The sequence below is a fragment of the Bos indicus x Bos taurus genome, chromosome 11, assembly GCF_003369695.1.
Source record: "Bos indicus x Bos taurus breed Angus x Brahman F1 hybrid chromosome 11, Bos_hybrid_MaternalHap_v2.0, whole genome shotgun sequence".
Lineage (NCBI taxonomy): Eukaryota > Metazoa > Chordata > Mammalia > Artiodactyla > Bovidae > Bos > Bos indicus x Bos taurus.
In genome coordinates, this window is record NC_040086.1 from 45,929,234 (window position 1) to 45,952,514 (window position 23,281).

The following is a 23,281-nucleotide window of genomic DNA, read 5'->3' on the forward strand; positions in this document are numbered from 1 at the left end:
CCAGTGGTTAAGAGTCTGCATTTCCACTGCAGGGGGCACAGGTTTGATCCCTGGTCAGGGAACTAAGATCCCCGGATCCCTGGGTTGGGGAAGATCCCCTGGAGAAGGGAATGGCAACCCACTCCAGTGTTCTTGCCCGGGCAATCCCATGGACAGAGGAGCCTAGCGGGCTAGAGTCCATGGGGTCGCAAGGAGTTGAACATGACTTAGCGACTAAATAACTAAAGGATCTTAGGGCCAGGACGCCCGCCTGCACACAAGTCGCCGGCTCCTGCTCAAGACTCGAGTCTAGACGACGCGGGGAGGGGCTAATGCGGGGAGGACCACCGCTAGACAGTCCCAGAGATGAACCTTCCCGACTTCACAGTTGGGCAGAGAGCAGTCGGTTTGGCGCCCAACTGCTTTTTCCTTGAAGCCAGAACCCTGATTGGCTGTCATCCCGAGAGTATTGAATCGCAAAGTGGTCAAGGAAAGAGAAGGAAATCATTGAACACCACTCTCCGCCGGTCCTAAACCGCAAATGAAAAATGGAGATTTCACACGCGGAATTGGCCCTGGAGCGGATTTCCGCTTTCTGAGTGGAGAGCGGAGATCTACAGGGGTGGACGCCGGAAGAGAGGAGACGGGGCCGATCCGCCGCTCTCCGACTCTGCAGGATTTTGAGCCGGCCCATTTGCTCCACAGTATTAATTTCTAGTCGACCCTGTAAAATCGGAGGACCCAGGGCAGGCAGACCAAGAGGAACTACACTTCCCAGCAGGTTGTGGGTGCTGGGCGCCGGGCGGTGTTTCCGGCGCGTGTGCAGTCGCTGGCGCCCGGTGTGCAGGCAAACTCATGGATCCCGGCGGCCGGTGGCGAAACCTGCCCAGTGGGCCCAGCCTAAAGCACTTGACCGACCCCTCTTACGGGATCCCGCGGGAACAGCAAAAGCCAGCGTTGCAGGAGCTGACGCGGGCGCATGTCGAGTCTTTCAACTACGCTGTGCGCGAAGGGCTCAGCCACGCGGTGCAGGTGAGCTTGGCGTCCTCCCAGGCGCTCCTCAATTCTGGGTTCTCTGGCGCCGCTAGCCCCTGCTACAGGCGGATGGAGCAAAGGGACCTGGCGGCGGATGGGGTGCGGGTTGTGTGAGGCGCTGGAGAAGGAAGAGGGAGAGGTGAGTGAGGCTGGGGGCCTGGAAGAGGGAGCGGGAGATCCAGGAGACGGGGGAGTGGGGCACAGGCCCAGCGCCGGGCTATGTCGAAGAAGGGGCCAGTGAGGCATTAAAGCGAGATTCAGTGGGAAACCTTTGGCCCTCCTTAAGAGACTGGTAACATTATTAGGTAACATTTACTCCAAACTAAAGTGATTGGTCTAGAGGGTGATGGTAGCAGGCTTCAGGTGAAAATAATGGGGTAGGGTCTCATTTAGTAAGCATCCTGATGTCTCCGGGCACTTGACTCTGACAGTGAGGGAGAAGCAGACCTGTGTAAGAGACAGTTCTTGCTTGCGATCTTGTTTTGGGTGGAGGTAGTGGAGCTGTGATGGAGAAGGAAATGGCAACCCACTCCAGTATTCTTGCCTGGAGAATCCCAGGGACGGAGGAGCCTGGTGGGCTGCCGTCTATGGGATCGCACAGAGTCGGACACGACTGAAGCGACTTAGCAGCAGCAGCACCAGGTGGAGCTGTGAAAGCAGGGGGGCACAGAGGAGGGAGGTGCAGCTAACCCAGGGCAGGACCTCATGAATCCAGGAGAAGAGTGCGTTCCCTCCAGGTGAAGTGCAAGAGCAGAGCTCAGGGGTCTCCACCCTATGCTTTTGTTGGATAGGACTTGTTCTGCAGGAGGGGTGGAGAGAATGTTGAAAGTTGAGCCAGTCTCTGATGCTTGAACTCTCTTCTGCAAATAATGGGGGAACCATCGAGGCTTCTTCGAAGATTAATCCTGCTGCTTCACCCATTTGCAAAAGATGAGATATTTTTGTCTGATGGGAAATAATTTCTATCATGCCTGGACTCATTGTATCATGTCTATGAGAAAAATTGTAAATCTGCATATAAGTTAATTGACCCTGGGATTTATTAAAACAATGAAAAAGAGTCCAGCGTTGAGATGATCAAGGAACGTTTGCGCTAAAATGGGTTCTCTGGTAGCTATATGGTAAAGAATCTGCCTGCAATGCAGGAGACCCAGGTTCAATCCCTGGGACAGGAAGATCCCCTGGAGGAGGGAATGGCAACCCACTCCAGTATTCTTGAGGAAGAGCTTGACGGGACTACAATCCATGGGGTCGCAAAGAGTTGGACACTGCTTAGCAACTGAATAACAACATACGCGCACAGAGGGTACAAAGTAAAAATGTGGAGCAGAGATAAGTTAGGAGTTTGGGATTAACATATACACACTACTGAAGTCAGGTACTTGGTTCAGAGGACAGCTTTGTCCCGTAAACAGCTGTATCCCTAGAACCTATTATAGAATCCAACAGTCAGTAGACCAAAAAAATCTGCTTAATGCTGTTTTAGGTACTTAGGATATGAGTATACCGGATGTCGTGTTAGCTCTTTTTAGATGTGTTGCATTGGCATGATAGCCATCAGTGCTTGTAGAACGCTTGAGATTTGAAAGAGTCTTCGAGAGAGAGTGCCTTAAAAGTGCAAGTGGTTGACTGTCTCAACTGTATTTCAGGCCGTCCCTCCCTTTGAATTTGCTTTCAAAGATGAGCGGATCTGTCTCACCATTGTGGATGCCGTCATCAGCCCTCCAGCCGTTCCCAAAGGGAGCATCTGCAAAGAGCTCAACGTTTATCCAGCAGAGTGCCGAGGCCGGAGGAGCACCTACCGGGGAAAGCTGACAGTGAGTATGAGTGACAGCATGCAACTCACACACTGTACATTTTTTTGAATAAGCTCAGTGCCTAATACGGTTTATACCAGAGTTTGGCTTTCTCAGTGCTGTCATCTGAGCGATCCCATCTTTTAAACCTAAAGCATAGAATCATTTAGTTTATGGTCCTCTGCCTTAATCTTTTAAAATACTCATCTATTCTTTTTTTATATACATTTTTTTTTCAGTATTCTATTGTGCTTTATCACAGGATATCGAATATAGTTCCCTGTGCTATGGAGTAGGACCTTGTTGTTTATCCATTCTAAATGTAATAGTTTGCATCTACCAACCCCAAAGTCCCAGTCCATCCCTCTGTCTCCCTCCTCTAGAATACTCATTTATTCCTATAGATCTAGATAGTCCCCCCTTTTTTCTTTTTTTTTTTTTAACTTTTCTCTCTCATTTTCACTTAGGCCGATATCAGCTGGTCAGTGAATGGAATCTCAAAAGGAGTCATTAAGCAGTTTCTGGGCTACGTTCCCATCATGGTGAAATCCAAGCTTTGCAACTTATACAACCTTCCTCCAAAAGCCCTCATTGAGCACCATGAGGAAGCAGAGGTACCTGCAGGGGAGCCGTGCCCTGAAAGACCCAGTGACAGTAGAAAGGGCCAGAACTGGGAGTGCGAGAACAGAAAGCTTGTCAGGGAGTTCAGTTTTCTTTCTCTGCTTTAATTTCTAGATAACAGGGGCCTTGATGTCTTGTCTGTGCTCTGTGTAGGCTTCATAACGAGTCTCAGATGAGACAGTGTATGAAAAAGAACACTCTAGGGGCTTCCCTGGTGGTCCAGTGGTTAAGACTTCATGCTTCCACTGCAAGGGGTGCAGATTCAATCCCTGGTGGGAGAAGTAAGTCCCACATGCTGTGTGGCATCAGCAGAAAAAGGAAAAAGAGGAGGAGCAAATGGCAACCCACTCCAGTATTCTTGCCTGGGAAATCCCATGGCCAGGGGAGCCTGGCTGGCTACAATCCATGGGGTCACAGAGTTGGACATGTCTTAACATTTAAACAACAACAAGATAGATTTGTCAGTTTCTGTTATGTGAGTACTATAAGAAGCTAAATACTTAAAAGCATTATTTGTGATTTAAAAAAAAAAAAGAACTCTCCAGTTAGAGAATATTACTATTTGTGGGGGATAATTGGTAGGTTTTTCCCTAATTTTCTGAATGATACATATTTAGAGATGTATTTGAATTTTTACAGCTCTCTCAACATTTTAACCCACAAAATGTGTCTAATATGTCTGCTTTACCTACAGTCGAACTCTGTGGATGTATTAAATGCTTCATATACCCTCCCTTCAGCATTTCCTTCAGCTCTGTTAGGTGGCTTGGGTTGAAGTAATCAAGATGTGCAGACTCTGCCTACAACAGGGAGACTGTATGTGGTGGGAAGAGGCCTTTGGTGGCAGATCTGGGTTTGACAGCCAGCTGTTCAACTTTCCCCTTGTGCATCTTTGCAAAGTTTAATCTCCCTGAGGCTCAGTTTTCTCTTTTGAAAATGGCATGTAGTTGTCCCACTTGTGCTGACATAGAGCACCCAGCATGATATACCTGCTGTGTGTATGTGTGTGTGTGTGCACACATGCGCAGGCTCAGTTGTGTCTGACTCTTGCAACCACATGAACTGTAGCCCACCAGGCTCCTCTGTCCATGGGATTTTCCAGGCAAAAATACTGGAGCCGGTTGCCATTTCCTTCTCTAGGGGATATTCCCAACCCAGGGATCAAACCCACGTCGTCTTGTGTCTCCTGCATTGGCAGGTGGTTTCTTTACCACTGAGCCACCAGGGAAGCCCATGCTGGGTTCACGAGAAACCATACTTGTGTGGAAGCAAAACCATTACTGTTTTCAACTTTAGACTTGAGTAAATTGTTTTTGGTTTTTAATGTCATTGAAAAGTGCAGTCATTTTAGGGATAAGAATGTGGCAGGTTATGTCCAACTTGTCTGGTCAAAGGAAGTACCATGATTTCCTTCCATACATTTCTCCCAAGTCTCTACAGCCTTTTTAATGTGCTTGAGAAGATTTAATTAAGTCGGCAGTTTCCCAGGGACCCGCAGGTCCTCTTGCTTAAGGGCACTTCTTGTGCACATCTGGTTAGGAATGAGGGTGATACTGGCCCTTAGTCAGTATCATGTTTGCAGGTACTTATGTGTCTTTGTTTAAAAATTTTTAATTCATCTCTTTGGCAGGAAATGGGAGGCTATTTTATCATCAATGGCATTGAAAAAGTCATCCGAATGTTGATTATGCCTCGCAGAAATTTCCCCATTGCAATGGTAAGACCAAAGTGGAAAAGCAGAGGGCCTGGCTACACTCAGTATGGTAAGTTGCAGGGATGTTTGGAATGTTCTTTCAGAAATATTTAAGCTGTTTTATTAAAAGTAGATGTATGCATGTAGAGTCTGATATTTTTCTCTCATATATATAATTTTTGGTTTGTTTTTCTGTTAAGCAATTCTGTGCTATAAATTCATAGTGGAACACCTAGTTTCTACTGTGTTCAATTTTTTTTTTCAAACTGAATGAACTTTTTTTTTTTTTAAGAAATAATTTTATTTATTTATTATTGTTCTGGGTCTTCGTTGCTGCACAGGCTTTTCTCTAGTTGCAGCGAGTGGGGGATACTCTCTAGTTGCAGTGCATGGGGTTCTTGTTTCAGTGACTCTGCATGGGCTCTTAGGGTGCGTGGCTTCAATAGTTACTGCATGTGGGCTCAATAGCTGTGGCTCATGGGCTTAGTTACTCTATGGCATGTGGGATCTTTCCAGATCTCAGGGGTCAAACCCATCTCCTCCATTGGCAGGTGGATTCTTCACCACCATCAGGGAAGCCCCTGAACATGGGTTTTTATGTTATTGCTTATGATACTGAAGGCTGGCTGACTTGGCCAGAGGTGGGTCTGGGCCTCTGAATTCTTCCAGTTCAGGGGGCATGGCATTCGCCTTGTCTCTGATAGCAACCTGACCTCTGTTTGATCACTGTCCATGACAGGGCCTGGTTTCTCAAGATAGCATTTTGCAGTCTGGAATCCTATAGTTAAACAGTTCATTCTTACAATTGAGCTAAAAATCTGTCTCTAATTATACCCGTGGATACTGCTTAATGGTAGTGTTGCTGAGTTTCTGATTATTTGCTCTGTTTGTTTCAATAGGAGTTTCAATGCACTGTGTGAGAGAGGAACATTCCGCTGTCAATATGAACCTTCACTACTTGGAAAATGGCACGGTTATGTTGAACTTTATTTACCGGAAAGAACTGTTTTTCCTTCCTTTGGGATTTGCACTTAAGGTGTGACTTACTGAATATACTTCTTTTGTTAGGAAGCGAATCGTTGGAAGTGCAAAATGGATAGGTCGTCCTCATCAGCGTTCATGCTATGCTAATATCCACTGCTCCATAACAAGTTACCTCAAAATGCAGTGGTTAAAACATGACTAAATATTTCTATTTCTGTGGTCAGAAATATGGAAGTAGCTCCTGATGTGGGCAGTTCTGGCCAGGGTCTCAGGAGGTTGCCATGAGATGTCAGTGGGGGCTGCTGTTGTGTAGAAGGGTTGCCCAGGGCTGGCGAATCCCCTTCTGAGGTCGACTGAGCTTGGCTGCCAAGTCAATGCAGGCTCTTGGCAGGAGGTCTCAGTTCCTCTTCACAGGCCTTTCCACAGGCTTCTTGAGGCACCTGTCTTCCCCAGAGAGTTCACCAGGAGAATGAGGCTGCAGCTGCAGTGCCCGTCACAACCCAGCCTTGAGAGTCACACTTCAGCTTCTCTGCCATACTCCCTTGGTCACACAGGCCAGCCCTGTTCAAGGCAGAGGAGACCAAGATTGTGGGTACCAAGTGGGAAGGGTCATTGGGACATCTTGGTGTCTCCCATACAAGTGTGACCCTTATTTTGAAGAGCTTGCTTAGATTCAGCAGTAGTAGAGGCCTGATTTTTCTTGGGTTTTAAAAAGAAGTAGGAGAGAACTATTACTAAATGATGGTTAACAATTTTGAAAAAAAAAACTGTTTTTTGCATATATATGGAATTTTAAAAGATGGTAATGATGACCCTATATGTGAGACAACAAAAGAGACACAGATATAAAAAACAGACTTTTGGATTCTCTGGGAGATGACGAAGATAGGATGATTTGAGACAATAGCATTGAAATATGAATATTACCATATATGAAATAGATGACCAGTCCAAGTTTGATGTGTGAAACAAGGCACTCAGAGCCAGTGCACTGGGACAACCCAGAGGGTTGGGATGGGGAGGGAGGTAGGAGGGGGGTTTGGAATGGGGGGACACATGTACACCCGTGACTGATTCATGTCAATGTATGGCAAAAACCACCACAATATTGTAAATTAATTAACCTCCAATTAAAATTAATTAATTAAATAATCTTTTTTTCTTTCTTTTCTAGGCACTCGTCAGCTTTTCCGATTATCAGATTTTTCAGGAGCTCATCAAAGGAAAGGAGGATGACTCTTTCTTTAGGAACTCGGTTTCTCAGATGTTAAGGATCGTAATGGAAGAGGGATGTTCCACACAAAAACAGGTCCTTAACTATCTGGGGGAGCGCTTCAGAGTGAAACTCAGCCTTCCTGACTGGTACCCGAACGAACAAGCTGCAGAGTTTCTGTTCAAGTACGTGAAACTGTTTCTTAGGGTTGGGCAGTGTCTGTGGTTACCAGTAAGGATATACATGGGGCTGGTGAGTCGTCTGGAAATCAGAATAGCCCTGGGGGTGGGATTCTGGTGTAGGGAGATAGGGGCTAACTTTGTTCCTGCAGCCATCCTCACCTTTCTCTTCCTGCTAGCTTCCTATTTTATATTGTACTTTTAAGGTTTTATGTTGAAATAACTTCAGACTTCCAACTCACCAGTTTATTAACATCTTTCTTACTTTCTCTGCATATACATCGTTTTTCTTTCTGCATTATCTGAAAGCTGCAGGTATCAAGTCCCTTTATTTCCCTAAGGCTGGGACTCTGTCTTCTGTATCCACTGTGTAATTGTTAAGGGAGCCCTGCTGTAGTCCTCCACTGAGCAATCTGTAGCCACAAGCCACATTCAGGGCCATTTCAACTGAGAAAACGAGTTGTTTTTTTTTTAATTGATTTAAATTTAAATATCCACTTATGGCCTGTCCCTACAGTCCTAGATTTTGTGAGTCTGTTCTGTTCTTTTGCTAATGTTGCCAGCAAAAGTGAAAAGCAGTTTTTGGAAAATGACTGAAGACGTCTAGGGTAAATGTGGATTGGGGACCTTGGTTAGCAGGACATGGGATAGTATCAGTAGCTGGATTGTTTTAAGCTTTCTCTTTTGGCAGCCAGTGTATCTGTATCCACCTGAAATCCAACACTGAGAAGTTCTATATGCTTTGTCTCATGACCCGGAAGCTCTTTGCTTTAGCCAAAGGAGAGTGCATGGAGGAGAATCCTGACAGTTTAATGAACCAAGAGGTTCTAACTCCTGGTCAGCTCTTCCTCATGTTTCTGAAGGTAGGTGCAGGCTGTTTCACCCTGGAGCATCGTTACCTCTTGTGGGATGGTGTGGCCATATTCAGCAGTATTGTTTCTTGCATGCTTATAATTTCTAGTTTGAGCATTTTTTTTTGTAGGTTTGTGTTTTTTTTTTCCCTTCTATTTTTTGTTTGTTTAGCAGTAAGGGACTTAATCAGAGGCATTAGCTTATGGCAGGTTCAGGACTTTAGTATCTTCATAAACGCTAAATAAAAACTGTCAAATCTTGGTCATAACATTAATGATGAAGTGTAAATGGCCAATATACTCACTTATAGTCAGTCCCCATTATTTACAGATTCTGTACTATTAAATTCAACTACTCATTAACATTTATTTTTAACTCAGCAATATCAGTACTTGCGGCACACTCCTGGTCATTTGCAGACATGTACAGAGTGCTGAAAAGTTATTCTTCTGAGGCACAAGGCCCAGCTCAGTTCTGATGAGCAGTAAACGAGTGTCTCCTCAATGCCATGTTTTTCACATTTTTCTGCTTTTTCTTGGTGATTTTGCTGTTTAAAATGGCCCCCATGCTCAGTGCTGAAGTTCCTTTCCGTGGTCCTAGCTCAAGAAGGCTGCATTGTGCCTGCCTTATAGAGGAAACACTTACGTTAGACACATTTTGTGCAGGCGTTGAGTTATGATGCTGTTTGCTCTGAGCTCAGTGGTAAAGAATCAACAGTGTAAACTAAGTGTTCACAAACACAGAAAACAAGGTCATGTGTTGATCAGTTGACAAAGATGTCAGTAAATAAAAACTCACTGACATCTGACCCTGCATTTCCTCTGGGAGCAGGGGTTTTGTGCAGTGTTCACACAGATGTTGTAGGACATGATTATCGTAAATAATGAGAACTCTGTGTGTCTGTGTGTGTCTAGGGAGAGAATGTTATAATAATTTTATAAGAAAGTTGATTGGATAGCATTTTATATTTTTAATATTATCCCTAAAAAGAATTTAAGATGGAGAAGGAAATGGCAACCCACTCTAGTGTTCTTGCCTGGAGAATCCCAGGGATGGGGGAGCCTGGTGGGCTGCCATCTCTGGGATCGCACAGAATCAGACACAACTGAAGTGACTTAGCAGCAGGAGCAGCAGCAGGCATAACAAGCCCTCAATCAAAGTTAGGTATTTCTCTCCATAGCTTTTCCATGGGATGAGGAAAGCTTTCCTAGGAGCATTCTGAACAGACTTGCCCACATTCCTCATTGGCCAGACCTGGGTGTGCCTTCTCCTGACCAATCACCAGCAAAGGAAATGCAGTTATGTTAATTATCATGTCAATTCTCCAGCAGTTTCCCTGAGGCTCATGCTACATATAGGGAGTTGGGATGGTGGGGGAAAGATACCTGCACAAAATCAAATTCTGAGAGGGAGGAGTAGTGGGAAAAAGTACAGAGGAAGAGAACTGCAGAAACTCCCTCAATAGCTTGCTAACTGCAGACAGGTGAGGGTGGCTATCCTAGATTGCCCAGCCATCAGTTGACCCTCCAGCTGACTGAAAATGCAGAGTTCAGTTAGGTTGACCCAGACCAGAAAATTTCCCCAACTGACCCACAGGATCAGGGGCTAAATAAAATGATGATTGTTTAAAAAAAAAAAAAAAAGAATTTAAGAGATAACATAATGACAGGAAAGATGGAGAGGACTGAAGTAAAAATCTCCAAATTCATTATCAATAATTAGGGCTTCCCAGGTGATGCAGTGGTAAAGAATGCGCCTGCCAATGCAGGAGGTACACGAGACAGAGGTTCAATCTCTGGGTAGGGAAGATCCCCTGGAGAAGGAAGTGGCAACCCACTCTAGTATTCTTGCCTGGAAAATTCCATAGACTGAGTAAATATGAAATTTGTGGTTAATTAAAACACCTAAAAATTAAACTGTTTTTCTTACTTCAGGAAAAATTGGAAGCTTGGTTAGTGTCTATTAAAATAGCTATAGACAAGAAGTCTCAGAAGACCAATGTGTCCTTAAACAGTGAAAATTTGATGAAGATTTTTAGTCTGGGAATAGACCTTACAAAACCATTTGAATACCTTCTTGCTACTGGAAATCTACGTTCTAAAACAGGTGAAATTAAATAAATGGGCTTCATTTTGTTACAATTTTCAGATTATTTGCTTAATGTCAGTTTGCATATTGCTATGAGAGATGTTTTTTTGTTTTGTTTTGGTTTGGTTTTTTGGCCACACCACATGACACATCAGTTCTTAGTTCCCTGACCAGGGGTCAAACCTGTGCCCTCTGCAGTGGAAGCTTGGAGTCTTAACCCCTGGACTGCCAGGGAAGTCCCGGGAGAGGTTCTTTTTAAAAGTGAGCTGCTCACTCATTAAAGACCGATTTCAGGTTGTGAATTTTGACAGGTGTATATTGGGCTGAAGGGCTTTAGACAGGTTGTCTGTATAGTTTAAATCTGATTTTAATGAACAAATGCATTTCCCATACCTCCTTCTAGAAAACCGGAAACTGCTTAGATTTCTGAGGATAGGTTAACTAGGTGGTAGTCTGAGAGGGTTTTTAGACATACCCATCCCTAAACCAGTCATATCAGAACACCTGGAAAACTTTACTAAGTGGTTATTGAAGGGCCAGAAGTCTTTTTTTTTTTAAAGGAGATGATACTGATGCAAATTCCTTAAGGGCTAACAAGTGCTTGTGTGTTATACAACTCTCTCTCGGGTGAATCCCGTTTAATTATTTGCTGTTTTGTAACTCACTTATGTTTCTCCATAGAGATCATGTGGAAGAGATGGGGAAACAATTAAGGCTAATAGTTTGTGAAATCTGGGGATTTTTACTGTATTTTTTTCCTTTGTAAACTCTTCCCCTCCCCACAGCTGAATAAACTTTGTGATAACCCACTCTGTGATCGCTAGTGTGGGCTTCCCAGGTGGCTCAGTGATGAAGAACCTGCCTGCTGATGCCTGAGTCGGGAAGATCCCCTGACAAAGAAATGGCAACCTACTCCAGTATTCTTACCTGGGAAATCCTATGGACAGAGGAGCTTGGCAGGCTACTGTCCACAGGGTCCCAAAGAGTTAGACACAATTTAGCAACTGAGCATGCATGATCTCAAATGTGTTCTGAGGTTTTATTATCTTTTCAGAGCCTCAAATAAAAAGAGGCTTTTTCTTTTTTTTTTCAGTTTATTCTATTTTTCAATGATGTCTGTTTTATTAAGGTCTTGGCTTCCTGCAAGATTCTGGACTTTGTGTCGTGGCTGACAAGCTGAACTTCATACGCTATCTCTCCCATTTCCGCTGTGTGCACAGAGGGGCTGATTTTGCTAAAATGCGGACCACCACTGTGCGCAGGCTGCTGCCGGAGTCCTGGGGCTTCCTTTGTCCCGTGCACACCCCTGACGGGGAGCCCTGTGGACTGATGAACCACTTAACCGCCATCTGTGAGGTCGTCACACAGTCTGTGTACACAGCATCTATTCCGGCTCTACTCTGCAACTTGGGTAGGTGGTTCGCAGCAGTCAGCAGTCTGTCTTGTTTGCTTGTGTGGGTTTTACAGGTGCAAAGCTATTCAGTTGTGCTTCTCTGGGGTTTGAGCAGAGAATTCATATAAGGGTGATGGTGTCACACTGTGGATAACCTGTGCCATTTTGTAAAGCACCTTTACAGAGGTTGTTGACAGCTCATGGATGAGTGTTCTTACTTAGCTAGAGTAGATTCTTGTTATTTGCAGTACTTCTCTAAGTCACCACTGGCACTGAATTAGCAGACACTGAGTCATTGGTCCTAGGGAAGAAAAGGTTAGGTTCCTGCATACCTCTCGTAACAGCATTTTCATCGGCTGCTGGGTCCATAGCCTTGCTTTATGCATGCTTCTGTTTAAAGATGCCTTATTTAATATATATTGTTGATTCATTAATACTGAGCTTTCAGCTAACTACACTGTAACTATAAGCTCATCAGAGCCCTGTGCTTAGGGGCCAGCACTTTGGCACTGTGCTTGAAGGCCATTTTAAACAGCAAAAGCACATACAGCACTGAACAGTGCAGAAAGGACCCTTATTTGCAGTATGAGCTGAAACTGCATCCCCTTGTGTGACCTCAGCCGGAAACATGCTTCTGGTGACTCAAAATTTTCACTAGATGTCCTCAAATGACACGAGAGGAGCCACTAGTATTGATGCTGGGGTTACAGATACATTTTAGCAAGTTGGCAAATTTGTAATGTGTGAATAATGAGCAAATGTAATTAGATTTTGGAGGGGGAAAATATGTTTACCTGGCTCAGAAACAAAAATATAAAAGGTATACAAAAAAAAAGCCTCCTTTATACCCCTGTCCACCTGCTACTCTGCTCAAAGCCAGAGACCCTAGACCTGGGGGTCCTTGCTGAAAGACTTAAATGTTTCCTCAAGCCATATAAAAACATTCTGGTCTAGAGACAAGGTGACTAGATGTCTGGAAAGGTAAAGCCATTGTTGAGTCTGGAGGGAAATTTAAATGTTGGGAAAGCATCCTGATGAGATCATTCCATTTGTTCACTTCACCAGGGGTCACTCCAGTTGACGGAACTCCACATCGGCCGTACAGTGAGTGCTACCCTGTCCTGCTGGACGGTGTCATGATTGGCTGGGCCGATAAGGAGATTGCCCCTGGCATTGCCGATTCTCTCCGACATTTTAAGGTGATCTTGAGTCTCTGTGAATTGTTTTGTCCCTCCATCTTAGGTTTTCATGTCTTTTCTAATTGTTGAGGTAGCCCTAGGGTATTATTGAGTGTGAAGGGGTTGGAGGTCAGAAGCTAATTCTGGAATTGCCCATATGGTCCTTCTGGTGGCAGCATCTTGCCTTACACTGACCTCATTGGTTAGGGTCAGTGACAGGTATTTGAGCTACATGCTTTTTTTTTTTTTTTGGTTTGTTTCATTGAGGCCCTAGTCTACTATTTTAACACATTTTTAACTTTTTTTTTTCCCTTTGTAAATACTAATGGCAGATAGGGGATCTCAAAATATGGCCTTATATTTCAAGTAATACTGAAGTTAATCAAGATAGCAGTCATAACTGGTTGCCTTCTGTTTCTTGAAATACTTTTTTAAAAAGTCAAATAGAATAACATTCTTTGAATAACTAAACTTTAGAATTCTCTCTGGGAAAGAGTCTTTGTTGCTTAGATAATGGCCAGGAGTTTGGCAGTAGGATGAATTTATAGTTTATGCTCTGTCCTGTTTAGTTGGGTTTTTTGTTTGTTTTTCAGCTTTTTCATTGCTTTACTTTGATAGTTTTACACTGAAAGCATGTTTGAGCAGCATAGAGAGCTCTCATATGCCCATTACCGAGATATACCAGTTGTTAGGTTTTCCCCCACGTGCTTTCTCATTTGTATGCTCTATAAATACTGTGTACATTTTACTTCCAAACCATTTGAAGACAGTGTACAGACATGTCCCCTTTTCCATGAAGATTTCAGTGTATATTTTCTAAGAACAAGGATTTTCTTTTTATTAACCACAGTGCACTTAAAAAATCTCAGGTGGGTGAAGTCTATAGCTGATATTCAGATTTTTTTGTCTGGGACCCAGTCCAGAATCCCATGTTACGTGTGATTGGCGTGTTTCTTCAGTCTCCCTTAATCTGGGACAGTTCCTCAGCCTTTAATGTCTCACTTTTTTGTTTTTAAAGAGTATAGACCAAATTGTGTACATTGTCTCTTGATATATGTAGCTTTCTTATGATGAGACTCAGAATATCATTTCAGGAGGAACTTAATGTAGGCTGGTCTCCTGGCTGCTGACGTTAACTGTGATCACTTTAAGATTGTGTTCTTTAGTCCCCACACACAATTCTTTTGCTTGTATACTTCACCTATGGAGAAAAAAGTTGTGAGATTTTCTCCTTAGACATATTAAAAGTATTATATTCATTCCCTGACAAAGATCATTCTTTATTAATAAAGATGAATAACAAATCTTCCATTCCTGGAATAAATCCCACTTGGTTATTATTTTAATACCTAATAAATACGGATACTTTCTCAGTTTTATTTAAGATTTTTTAAAAAATCGACAGTCACAAATTTCTGCTTGATAAAAAGCATTAGAAAGTTTTCCTTGGTGTTCAGTGCTCTGGAGCAGTCTGCGCAGCAGTGAGTCCTCTGGTCTTAGGTCTTCTGGAATTCACCTGTGAGGCCGTCCAGCACTAGTGCTGTCTTTGGGGCAGCTCCTTGATACCTTTATGTCTAATACAGAAGTTGGTCTTGAAGCTTTTTACCTCTGCTGAGGTCTGTTCTGGTCACCAGCATTTTATCCATTTCATCTTGGTTTCAGAGATATGCAAAGCAGCCTCATGGTTTTAAAATTTTGTTTCTATGCTCTTCCCCCCTTTGCCTTTTTTTACTCAGTATATTCATACCCTTGGTTTCCCCACAAGGAAAAAGAATACCCATCCCTTTCTCAATTACATCAAAAGAACTAAAAATGTTTTATTAGTTTGAACCTTTTTCTGTTCTCTGCTTCTTTAATTTCAGATTTTATCTTTGATTTCTTATACTTTGTTTTACCTTTTGGGCTAAGAATTAATTCATTTATTTTTATTCTTTCATTTTACTAATAATATATTTAACTGTAAATCTATAAGTTCTACTTATATATTATATATTCAAGTATTATATATACTTAAATATATGTTATACTTATTGCCATAAGTTCTACCATACAGATTTCATTTTTTTTCCCCACATTTCTGTAATTTTAGTATTTCTCCTTTCACCCAAGTGTTCATAGATTTTTTTGTTTGTTTTTTTAATTGCCAAGTGGAAGGGCTTTTTCATTGAATCCATTTTAAAATAACACCAGTAATCTTATATTTTAGACATCAGCCAACAGAATTGCATATACTGTGTTTACCCACACATTCTTGGTTTACCTTTTGCTCAGTCTCAGTTGTTACTAGTTTGCCTCATAGTGAGATTGAGTCCCCAAGAAAGTAGGGCTTTTGCCAGCTCTCAGTGTGGGGTGAATAGCTACCTGTGGGGGGCTGAGGCTGGCAGGGTACTAGATGTGTTACCTGCGAAACTTTCAAGGTGTTGCTTTTCATGTTAGATCTCCTCCTCCGTACCCACCTCCTAGGTGGCAGAGGGATAGACGTCACTTATTCTTCACGGAACTCTCTTTTTATTGAAAACAGGTGTTGAGAGAAAAAAGAATTCCTCCCTGGATGGAGGTGGCCCTGATCCCCATGACAGGAAAACCAAGTCTGTACCCAGGATTGTACCTTTTTACCACTCCTTGTCGACTGGTGCGGCCTGTGCAGAACTTGGAACTAGGCAAAGAAGAACTGATTGGAACTATGGAACAGGTACATAGACCCCTGTGATGATATGATATACAGCTTTCAGAGACTCAGTTAACTGTTAAAGTGTTACAGTGATCATGACAGTCAGGCATTTGAAAGAAAGTCACAACTTATTTTCTGCCTCCTCTGTGATCAGCATGAAGCAGTTTTCATGCTTATCAAACCTGAGAGGGTTGGTGTTCACCTTAGCTGCCTTTCCCATCCCACTCAGCTCCCCAAGTTTCTTTGCACCTGGCTCTGCCTTGGGTGGTGAGACTGGAACATTCTGCTAAAATCACTCACAATCTTTGCTTACATCTCTGTAGTTGCAAAACTCTAGGCTTTGTGCTACTGATAAAAATTTTTCCTCCTTCCTATCCCCCTTCATAGTTGGACCAGGGTAGATTTAGAATGAAATGTTTAAGATGTGCTATTTCTTACTGTGCATCCCTGCAGTGTTCATGATACTGGGTGGGTGGGAAGGTTTTCTTAAACTCTGATCAATAGTAAGAGCTAATATGTGTTAGCAGTCACAGTTACATTGTGCCTTGAACTTCCTGGTCCTTCCTCTTTCCAGATCTTCATGAATGTTGCCATCTTCGAGGATGAGGTTCTGGCTGGGGTCACCACGCACCAGGAGCTCTTCCCTCACAGCCTGCTGAGTGTGATCGCCAACTTCATCCCTTTCTCAGATCACAACCAGAGTCCGAGAAATATGTACCAGTGCCAAATGGGTAAGACAGAGCATAGAGTGGTGGTGGTCACAAAAGAAAACAGACTGCAATTTTTAACTCTGAGATAACTTCAAACTCAAGAGAAAAGCTAAAAGTTATAAGAATAGTACAAAGAACTTCCATAGACCCTTTACCTAGATTTTGCCTCATTTGCAGTTTCCTCTTGGAAAGTGAGCTGCTCCTTTACCCCCTGAACATCCTGCTATGTATTTCCTAACAACAGGGCGGTCTACTTACATAATCAAGGACAATTACTAAAATCGGGAAATTTAAGAATACATTATTTTATAGCATAATAAAGTTTGTGGAAGTTTTTCCCTGGGTAGCACCTAGTCCAAGACCATATGTTGTATTCAGTTCTCTTGTCTCTTTAGTTCTTTAAGTTAGATCTTTAGCCTTAAATGTCTGTCTTACCTTATTTTTAAGAAAAAGATAAATTTATCTTGTAGAATGTCCATCAGCTTGGTTTTGCCTAAGGTCCTGTGATTAGATTTGTTAACAGTACAAGCCGTGTGGTCACCCGTCATTATCATCTCTAGTGCTTTCTTTCATTCGTGCCTGGTGATTCAAGTTTTCATGGAGGGTCATTTCAGCCTGGAATTTTCAGCCTGAACAGCTTCTCTTTAACATTTTTTTATAGCTAGCTGCAGGTTGCTGGCTGCAAATTCTCTTAGTTTTCATTTATCTGAGGATGTCTTTATTTCATCTTCACTTGCAGAAACTGGATATATAATTCTGATTTGACAGGACTTTCGGGTTCCCCCCTCCCTGAGCACTTAAAAGATGTTGTTATGCTCTGTTTTTTATCTTTGTCATTTCTAATTAGAAGTCAGTGGTTATGTGTATTATTGTTTGCTTGATTCTAGTGTTATTTATTTTTCTTCTGTCCTTAAGATTTTCCCATTATGTTTGGTATGTAAGCTGATTGACTGTGATATGCCTAAATATGTTGCTGTTTGTATTTATCTTGCTTGGATATTCCTAAACCTGTTATTTTGCTGATATTCCTAAACCTGTTTTTAAAAATTAAGTCAAATCTATAAGATATTCTGTCATTATTTCTAGAAATAATGAGACTGTTCTGTCTCATGTCCTGAGATGTCTGTTATGCATCATATATGTTAAGCCTTTTAACACGTTATTGACCGGAGGACTTTTGCAGAAACTAAGGCTTGTGGCCGATGATTTGTTATGTAAGTTAATGTTGAAATGTCTCTGGTAAATAACATTTGGGTAACAAAAGACATACTAATACATCTCCAGTCAATAAGTTGTTAATATTGTCCCATAAGCCATTGAATTTTCTGTTCTCTTTTTTTTTCTTTCTTTCTCCTTCAGATTGGGACATTTTATTGATCTGTCATATTCACTGACTTTTCTGTCATTACTGAATTTTTATTTCAGACACTTAATTTTTTAGCCTAGAGCTTCCATTTGTTTCATTTTTATAGTTCCTGTTTTATCTGAGATTCTGATCTCCATTCATGGTGGACGTATTTTCCATTACATTTTGAGCACAGTTGTAACAGGTATTTTAAAGTCATTACCTCCCAATTCCAACATTTGGATCGTCTCAGGATCAGTCTCCACTGATTGCATCTTTCTTGAGTCTAGGTCACATTTTCCTGTTTCTCTGTATGTGTAGTAATACTGGATTGTATTGTAGATGGAAAATATGTGGTAAAGACTGGAATTTCATGGTGGTCCAATGGTTAGGACCCAGTGCCTTCACTTCTGGGGCCCAGGTTCAATCCCTAGTTGAAGAGCTAAGACCCTGCAAGCTGTGTAGTCAAAACAAAAAAAAATGGATTCTATTCTGTTCCTCTGGCGAGGGCTGGTTTTCAGATTTCTGGAAGCAAGCTTCCAGTGGTTGATATGTGCTCTTTAGTCTTAGCTGGACTGCTTATGTCTGTCCCACCGTGCATAGTTCTAGAGTCCACCAAAGATTTGGACTGCTGTTCTGACTGGGCCATCAGACAAAACATAAAAAACAAAACATCCAAAACTGAGAAAACTGGAAATTCATTCAGCGCAGTTCCTTTTGTCCAAGTGTTAATCCCTCTCTAGTTTGTAACTTCCTGTGGTTACATTCCAGTGCTTTCAGCTAGTATGTGTATGTATGTAATTGGCTTTTGTTTTTCTTCTGGATCTTTTACTTATACATGTTGAGAGTGATATTGTAGGAGTGGCCCTCTCTTACTGGAAGCTGCAAATCTCCCTTTCTGTTTTTTAAAAGTTCCCCTATGTATATATTTATCTATTTTAGTTTTTAAAATCATTTTGTTTTGAATTGATTCTCTGTACTGTAGGGAAGTACAAAAAAGAAACTTCTCTATCCTGTACCTGACTACCCAGAGTTAACAAATACTGACATTTTGTTCTGTATGTGTGTGTGGGTAGGTGGATGTCTGTGTAAGAAAGTAGTCTAGGGACTTCCCTGATGGCCCAGTGGCTAAAGCGGCATGCTCCTAGTGCTGGGGGCCCAGGTTTGATCCCTGGTCAGGGAACTAGATCCCACATGCAGCAACAAAGATCAAAGATCCTGCATGCCTCAACTAAGACCCAGTGCAGCCAAATAAATAAAATTAAAAAAAAAAAAAAGAAAGTCGTCTAATTAGACAATAGTTACTATCACTCCTCTCCCACCAGTAATAGTAATGTCCCGTAGTTTTGTATGTATCCTTTAAATCCTCTTTTTATGCTTTTTTTACATTACACATTTCCATAAACTAGGTCTAGAACTATTCGGATTGTGTGGCAAATCTACACGAATATATCCTAGTAAATGTCATTCCCTACTTTTTCTCACACAGCATTGTTTTCATGGTTGGGTCATGTTCATACACATTTGTCTACTTCATTTTCACACCAGGTATTAGTCTGTAGTAAACGTAACCAGCATGACTTACTCATTTATTCATCCCCTTATGATGAATATTTGGTTTCCAATTTTATATGTTATCTTTGACATCAACAGGGAAAAAAACAAAATGTTAATGTTTTTTTTCCCTTTGTAGGTAAGCAGACCATGGGCTTTCCACTTCTCACTTTTCAAGATCGATCAGATAATAAACTGTATCGTCTTCAGACTCCACAGAGCCCTTTAGTAAGACCGTACATGTATGATTATTATGACATGGATAACTACCCAATTGGGACAAATGCCATTGTCGCTGTTATCTCTTACACTGGCTACGACATGGAAGATGCCATGGTAAGTGCTGCTAAGAGGTGTACTTCCACCCTTTCTCATTTTTAACTTTTCTGTTTACCATCAGATCACTGAAGGAGTATTTCTTATGTGCCCAAGTACCTAATATTTGATGCATGAATGTTCTATTAATTAATTCCTGGTCTAAGTTAAAAGTGACAAGGGGACTTCCCTGGCAGTTCAATGGTTAAGACTCTGTCCTCCCAGTGTTGGGGGCACAGGTTCCGTCCCTGGTTGGGGACCTAAGATCCTATATGCTGCTCAGTAAGGCCTCCCACCCCGCAAAAAAGTGTCAAACTTTGAGGGATATCACTAGATATTTCATATGCATATAGCCTGCGTATTTGAGTGCACAGTGCAAGTAGATGTCAAATGAATGTAAAGTAATCTTAGAAACATCTACTTTTTGTATTTATGCATGATTGGGTTCTCAGCCATCTATATGTGTCTGGATTTTAATAGTTAGCATAGGTGATTTGGGAGATGTGGAGTTTTAAAATCAAATGCCAGTTATCCTAAACCAGTTATAATGCTAACCAGCTTTATTTTGAAAACCCTTATTTGGCCTCAGTCTGTTAAATTAATGATCCTCTGACTTCACAGATTGTGAATAAGGCCTCTTGGGAACGAGGCTTTGCCCATGGGAGTGTCTACAAGTCTGAATTCATAGATCTGTCTGAAAGAATTAAACAAGGAGATGATAGTCTGGTCTTTGGAGTCAAACCTGGAGACCCACGGGTTCTGCAGAAGTTGGACAATGATGGATTGCCATTTATTGGAGCACAACTGAAGTATGGAGATCCATATTACAGCTACCTAAACCTCAACACCGGGGAAGGCTTTGTGATGTACTATAAGTAAGTTTGCATACCCGGAGCTATTTTTTATGGGCTATTTCTCAGTGAAATCTCTGGAAGTCAGTGAATGTTATTTTTCAACAGAATTTTTGGAGTAATACTAGGGGTAGCTTAGTCATTAACTGAATGGACATTTCTTATATGAGATGAAGTTCTGTGGTCTGTTGTACTGTTTTGTTTTCCTACTTTTCTTGTCAGTCTGTTAAATCTGATGAGTTATATCTGGGATTTATTTTACAACTGTTATTATTCAGACTTGATCATCTCTCTCAGACATGTTAATAATGTGTCTTAGCTAAAAAGTGGAATTCATTATCCCTGTTACTAAAACTGGATTTTTTAGGTCTTAGCTGCCTTTCTTGCTACTGTTCTTCCAATCACAGTTCTGTAGTGAATGTAATCAATACCCCTGTCCATAAGTATTTTTAGGGATACCAGCTCTATTTGTAGTGAAGAATAGAGATAAGAATAATTTTTGCAAATATCCATTATAAAACACTAAATACTAATATATCAATAAAAGTATCTCTAGACATTTATTTATTAAACAACAAAAATTTATTTTTTCACAGTTTGGAGGGTCAGAGTCCCAGATCAAGGTGAAGGCAGGTTTGGTTTCCCGAGGCCTCTTGGCTTGCAGGTGGCCACCTTCTCCTTGTCGCACATGGTATTTTTTCCTGTGCACGTGTGCCTCTCTTGTCTCTCCTTGTATCCAAATTTCCTCTTCTTATGGTGATGCCAGTTATTAGATTGCATTCAGGAGGGACCGGCCTAATGGTCTCGTTATTAACTTCTATTACCTTTTTAAAGCTCCGATGTCCAAATACAGCCACATTCTAAGGCACCCTCTATTCATTTTAACAAATATTTGACATTCTGCCCTGTTTACTTTTTCCTAGGAGTAAAGAAAACTGTATTGTGGATAACATTAAAGTGTGCAGTAATGATACCGGCACTGGCAAGTTCAAGTGTGTGTGCATCACGATGCGAGTGCCCCGGAACCCAACAATTGGAGATAAGTTCGCCAGTCGTCACGGGCAGAAGGGCATCTTGAGCAGGCTGTGGCCAGTGGAGGACATGCCATTCACCGAGAGCGGGATGGTCCCTGACATTCTGTTCAACCCCCATGGTTTTCCATCCCGCATGACCATAGGCATGCTGATCGAGAGCATGGCCGGCAAGTCTGCAGCTCTGCACGGGCTCTGCCACGACGCGACCCCCTTCATCTTCTCAGAGGAGAACTCAGCCCTGGAATACTTTGGCGAGATGCTGAAGGCCGCTGGCTACAACTACTATGGCACCGAGAGGTTGTACAGTGGCATTAGTGGGCTGGAGCTAGAAGCAGACATCTTCATAGGCGTGGTGTACTACCAGCGTTTACGCCACATGGTCTCCGACAAATTCCAAGTGAGGACCACAGGAGCCCGAGACAAAGTCACTAACCAGCCTATAGGGGGGAGAAACGTCCAGGGTGGAATCCGTTTTGGGGAGATGGAGCGGGATGCCCTTTTAGCTCACGGTACATCTTTTCTCCTCCATGACCGCCTCTTCAACTGCTCGGATCGGTCAGTGGCCCACGTGTGTGTGAAGTGTGGCAGTCTGCTTTCCCCTCTGTTGGAGAAGCCGCCCCCATCGTGGTCTGCCCTGCGCAACAGAAAGTACATCTGTGCCCTCTGTAACCGCAGTGACACCATTGACACCATCTCCTTGCCTTATGTCTTTCGGTATTTTGTAGCTGAACTGGCAGCTATGAACATCAAAGTGAAGCTGGACATCGTTTAACCTGACGCAGGTCTTTTGGGTCAAGACTGCTGTCAGATTAAAACAAGATGTTGTTCTGGTGAGGCTATTCATAGTTATTACTCTGGAGTGTTTCATGGTTGTCAGAGCTTTCAACCAAGACCTGGCAACTCAGAAGGCAGACTTTCTCAGTTGCTCTAGTATAACTATTGAAGGTGACTTTCAGTATATTTGTTCTTTAAAATTCATACATTGACAAATAGAAGGATATTCAGGGAAAAGTCTGTCTAACCCCAGGTTCTCTGCATCCTGCTTTCAGCAGGCAGTGACTGTCAAACATTTATCTGTCCATGTGGAGCAGAGCAGTTCAAAATAAACACAGTGTAAGCGTATATGTAATTTTATATTTTCTTACATTAAAAAATAAAAGGTAGAAATTTTTAACAGCTTTATTGAAGTGTATGTTTACACAAAAAGTGCACATATTTAATGTATATAATTAGGTGGGTTTGAACATATGCATATACCTGTGAATGATCACCACAGTCATGGTAATAAACATCACCTCCAAGTTTCCTTGTGTCCCTTTGGGTTGTTTTTTGGTGTTTTTAATGGTAAGAACACTGAACTTGACATCTATGCTATGGACTATGGATAGAACACAAATTAATATATCACTCCATAAAAAGTTATTCAAAAGATTGATGTGTGTCTCCAGAAACTGGGTTTTTGTATAACAAAAAAACAATGTCTTTATTGAAAGTGAAAGTTGCTCAGTCATGTCTGACTCTTTGTGACCCCATGGACTATACAGTCCATGGAATTCTCCAGGCCATAATACTGGAGTGGGTAACCTTTCCCTTCTCCAGGGAATCTTCCCAACCCAGGTCTCCAGCATTGCAGGTGGATTCTTTACCAACTGAGTTATCAGGGAAGCCAGTCTTTACTGAAGAAGTGATAAAATTGAATCTGTATATAACATGTCTATAAGTGAACGGTTGCTAAAACACATAAAAAGATATAACTCAGAATTGAATTTTATACTTACATGACTATAACA

General features: G+C 42.1%; 1 protein-coding gene across 1 annotated transcript; it reads left to right on the top strand.

The window, feature by feature from the left end:
- The first annotated feature begins 232 nt into the window (after nt 1-232).
- POLR1B (RNA polymerase I subunit B) lies at nt 233-22,797 on the top strand. Its single transcript, XM_027555451.1, has 15 exons — nt 233-1,011; nt 2,664-2,831; nt 3,278-3,424; nt 5,062-5,194; nt 6,024-6,160; nt 7,283-7,506; nt 8,192-8,363; nt 10,287-10,458; nt 11,570-11,851; nt 12,899-13,032; nt 15,533-15,703; nt 16,257-16,413; nt 19,431-19,627; nt 20,228-20,481; nt 21,381-22,797. The coding sequence occupies exons 1-15, from the start codon at nt 835-837 to the stop codon at nt 22,261-22,263; spliced, it is 3,408 nt and encodes a 1,135-aa protein (XP_027411252.1). The 5' UTR covers nt 233-834; the 3' UTR covers nt 22,264-22,797.
- Nucleotides 22,798-23,281: the final 484 nt, after the last annotated feature.

Bases quoted from the DNA above. Each gene is read 5' to 3' on its own strand.
- POLR1B (XM_027555451.1), top strand. From the start codon at position 835: ATGGATCCCGGCGGCCGGTGGCGAAACCTGCCCAGTGGGCCCAGCCTA. The intron at 15,704-16,256 runs GTACATAGACCC...TCCTCTTTCCAG, and splicing joins TGATTGGAACTATGGAACAG to ATCTTCATGAATGTTGCCAT. The intron at 20,482-21,380 runs GTAAGTTTGCAT...ACTTTTTCCTAG, and splicing joins GGCTTTGTGATGTACTATAA to GAGTAAAGAAAACTGTATTG.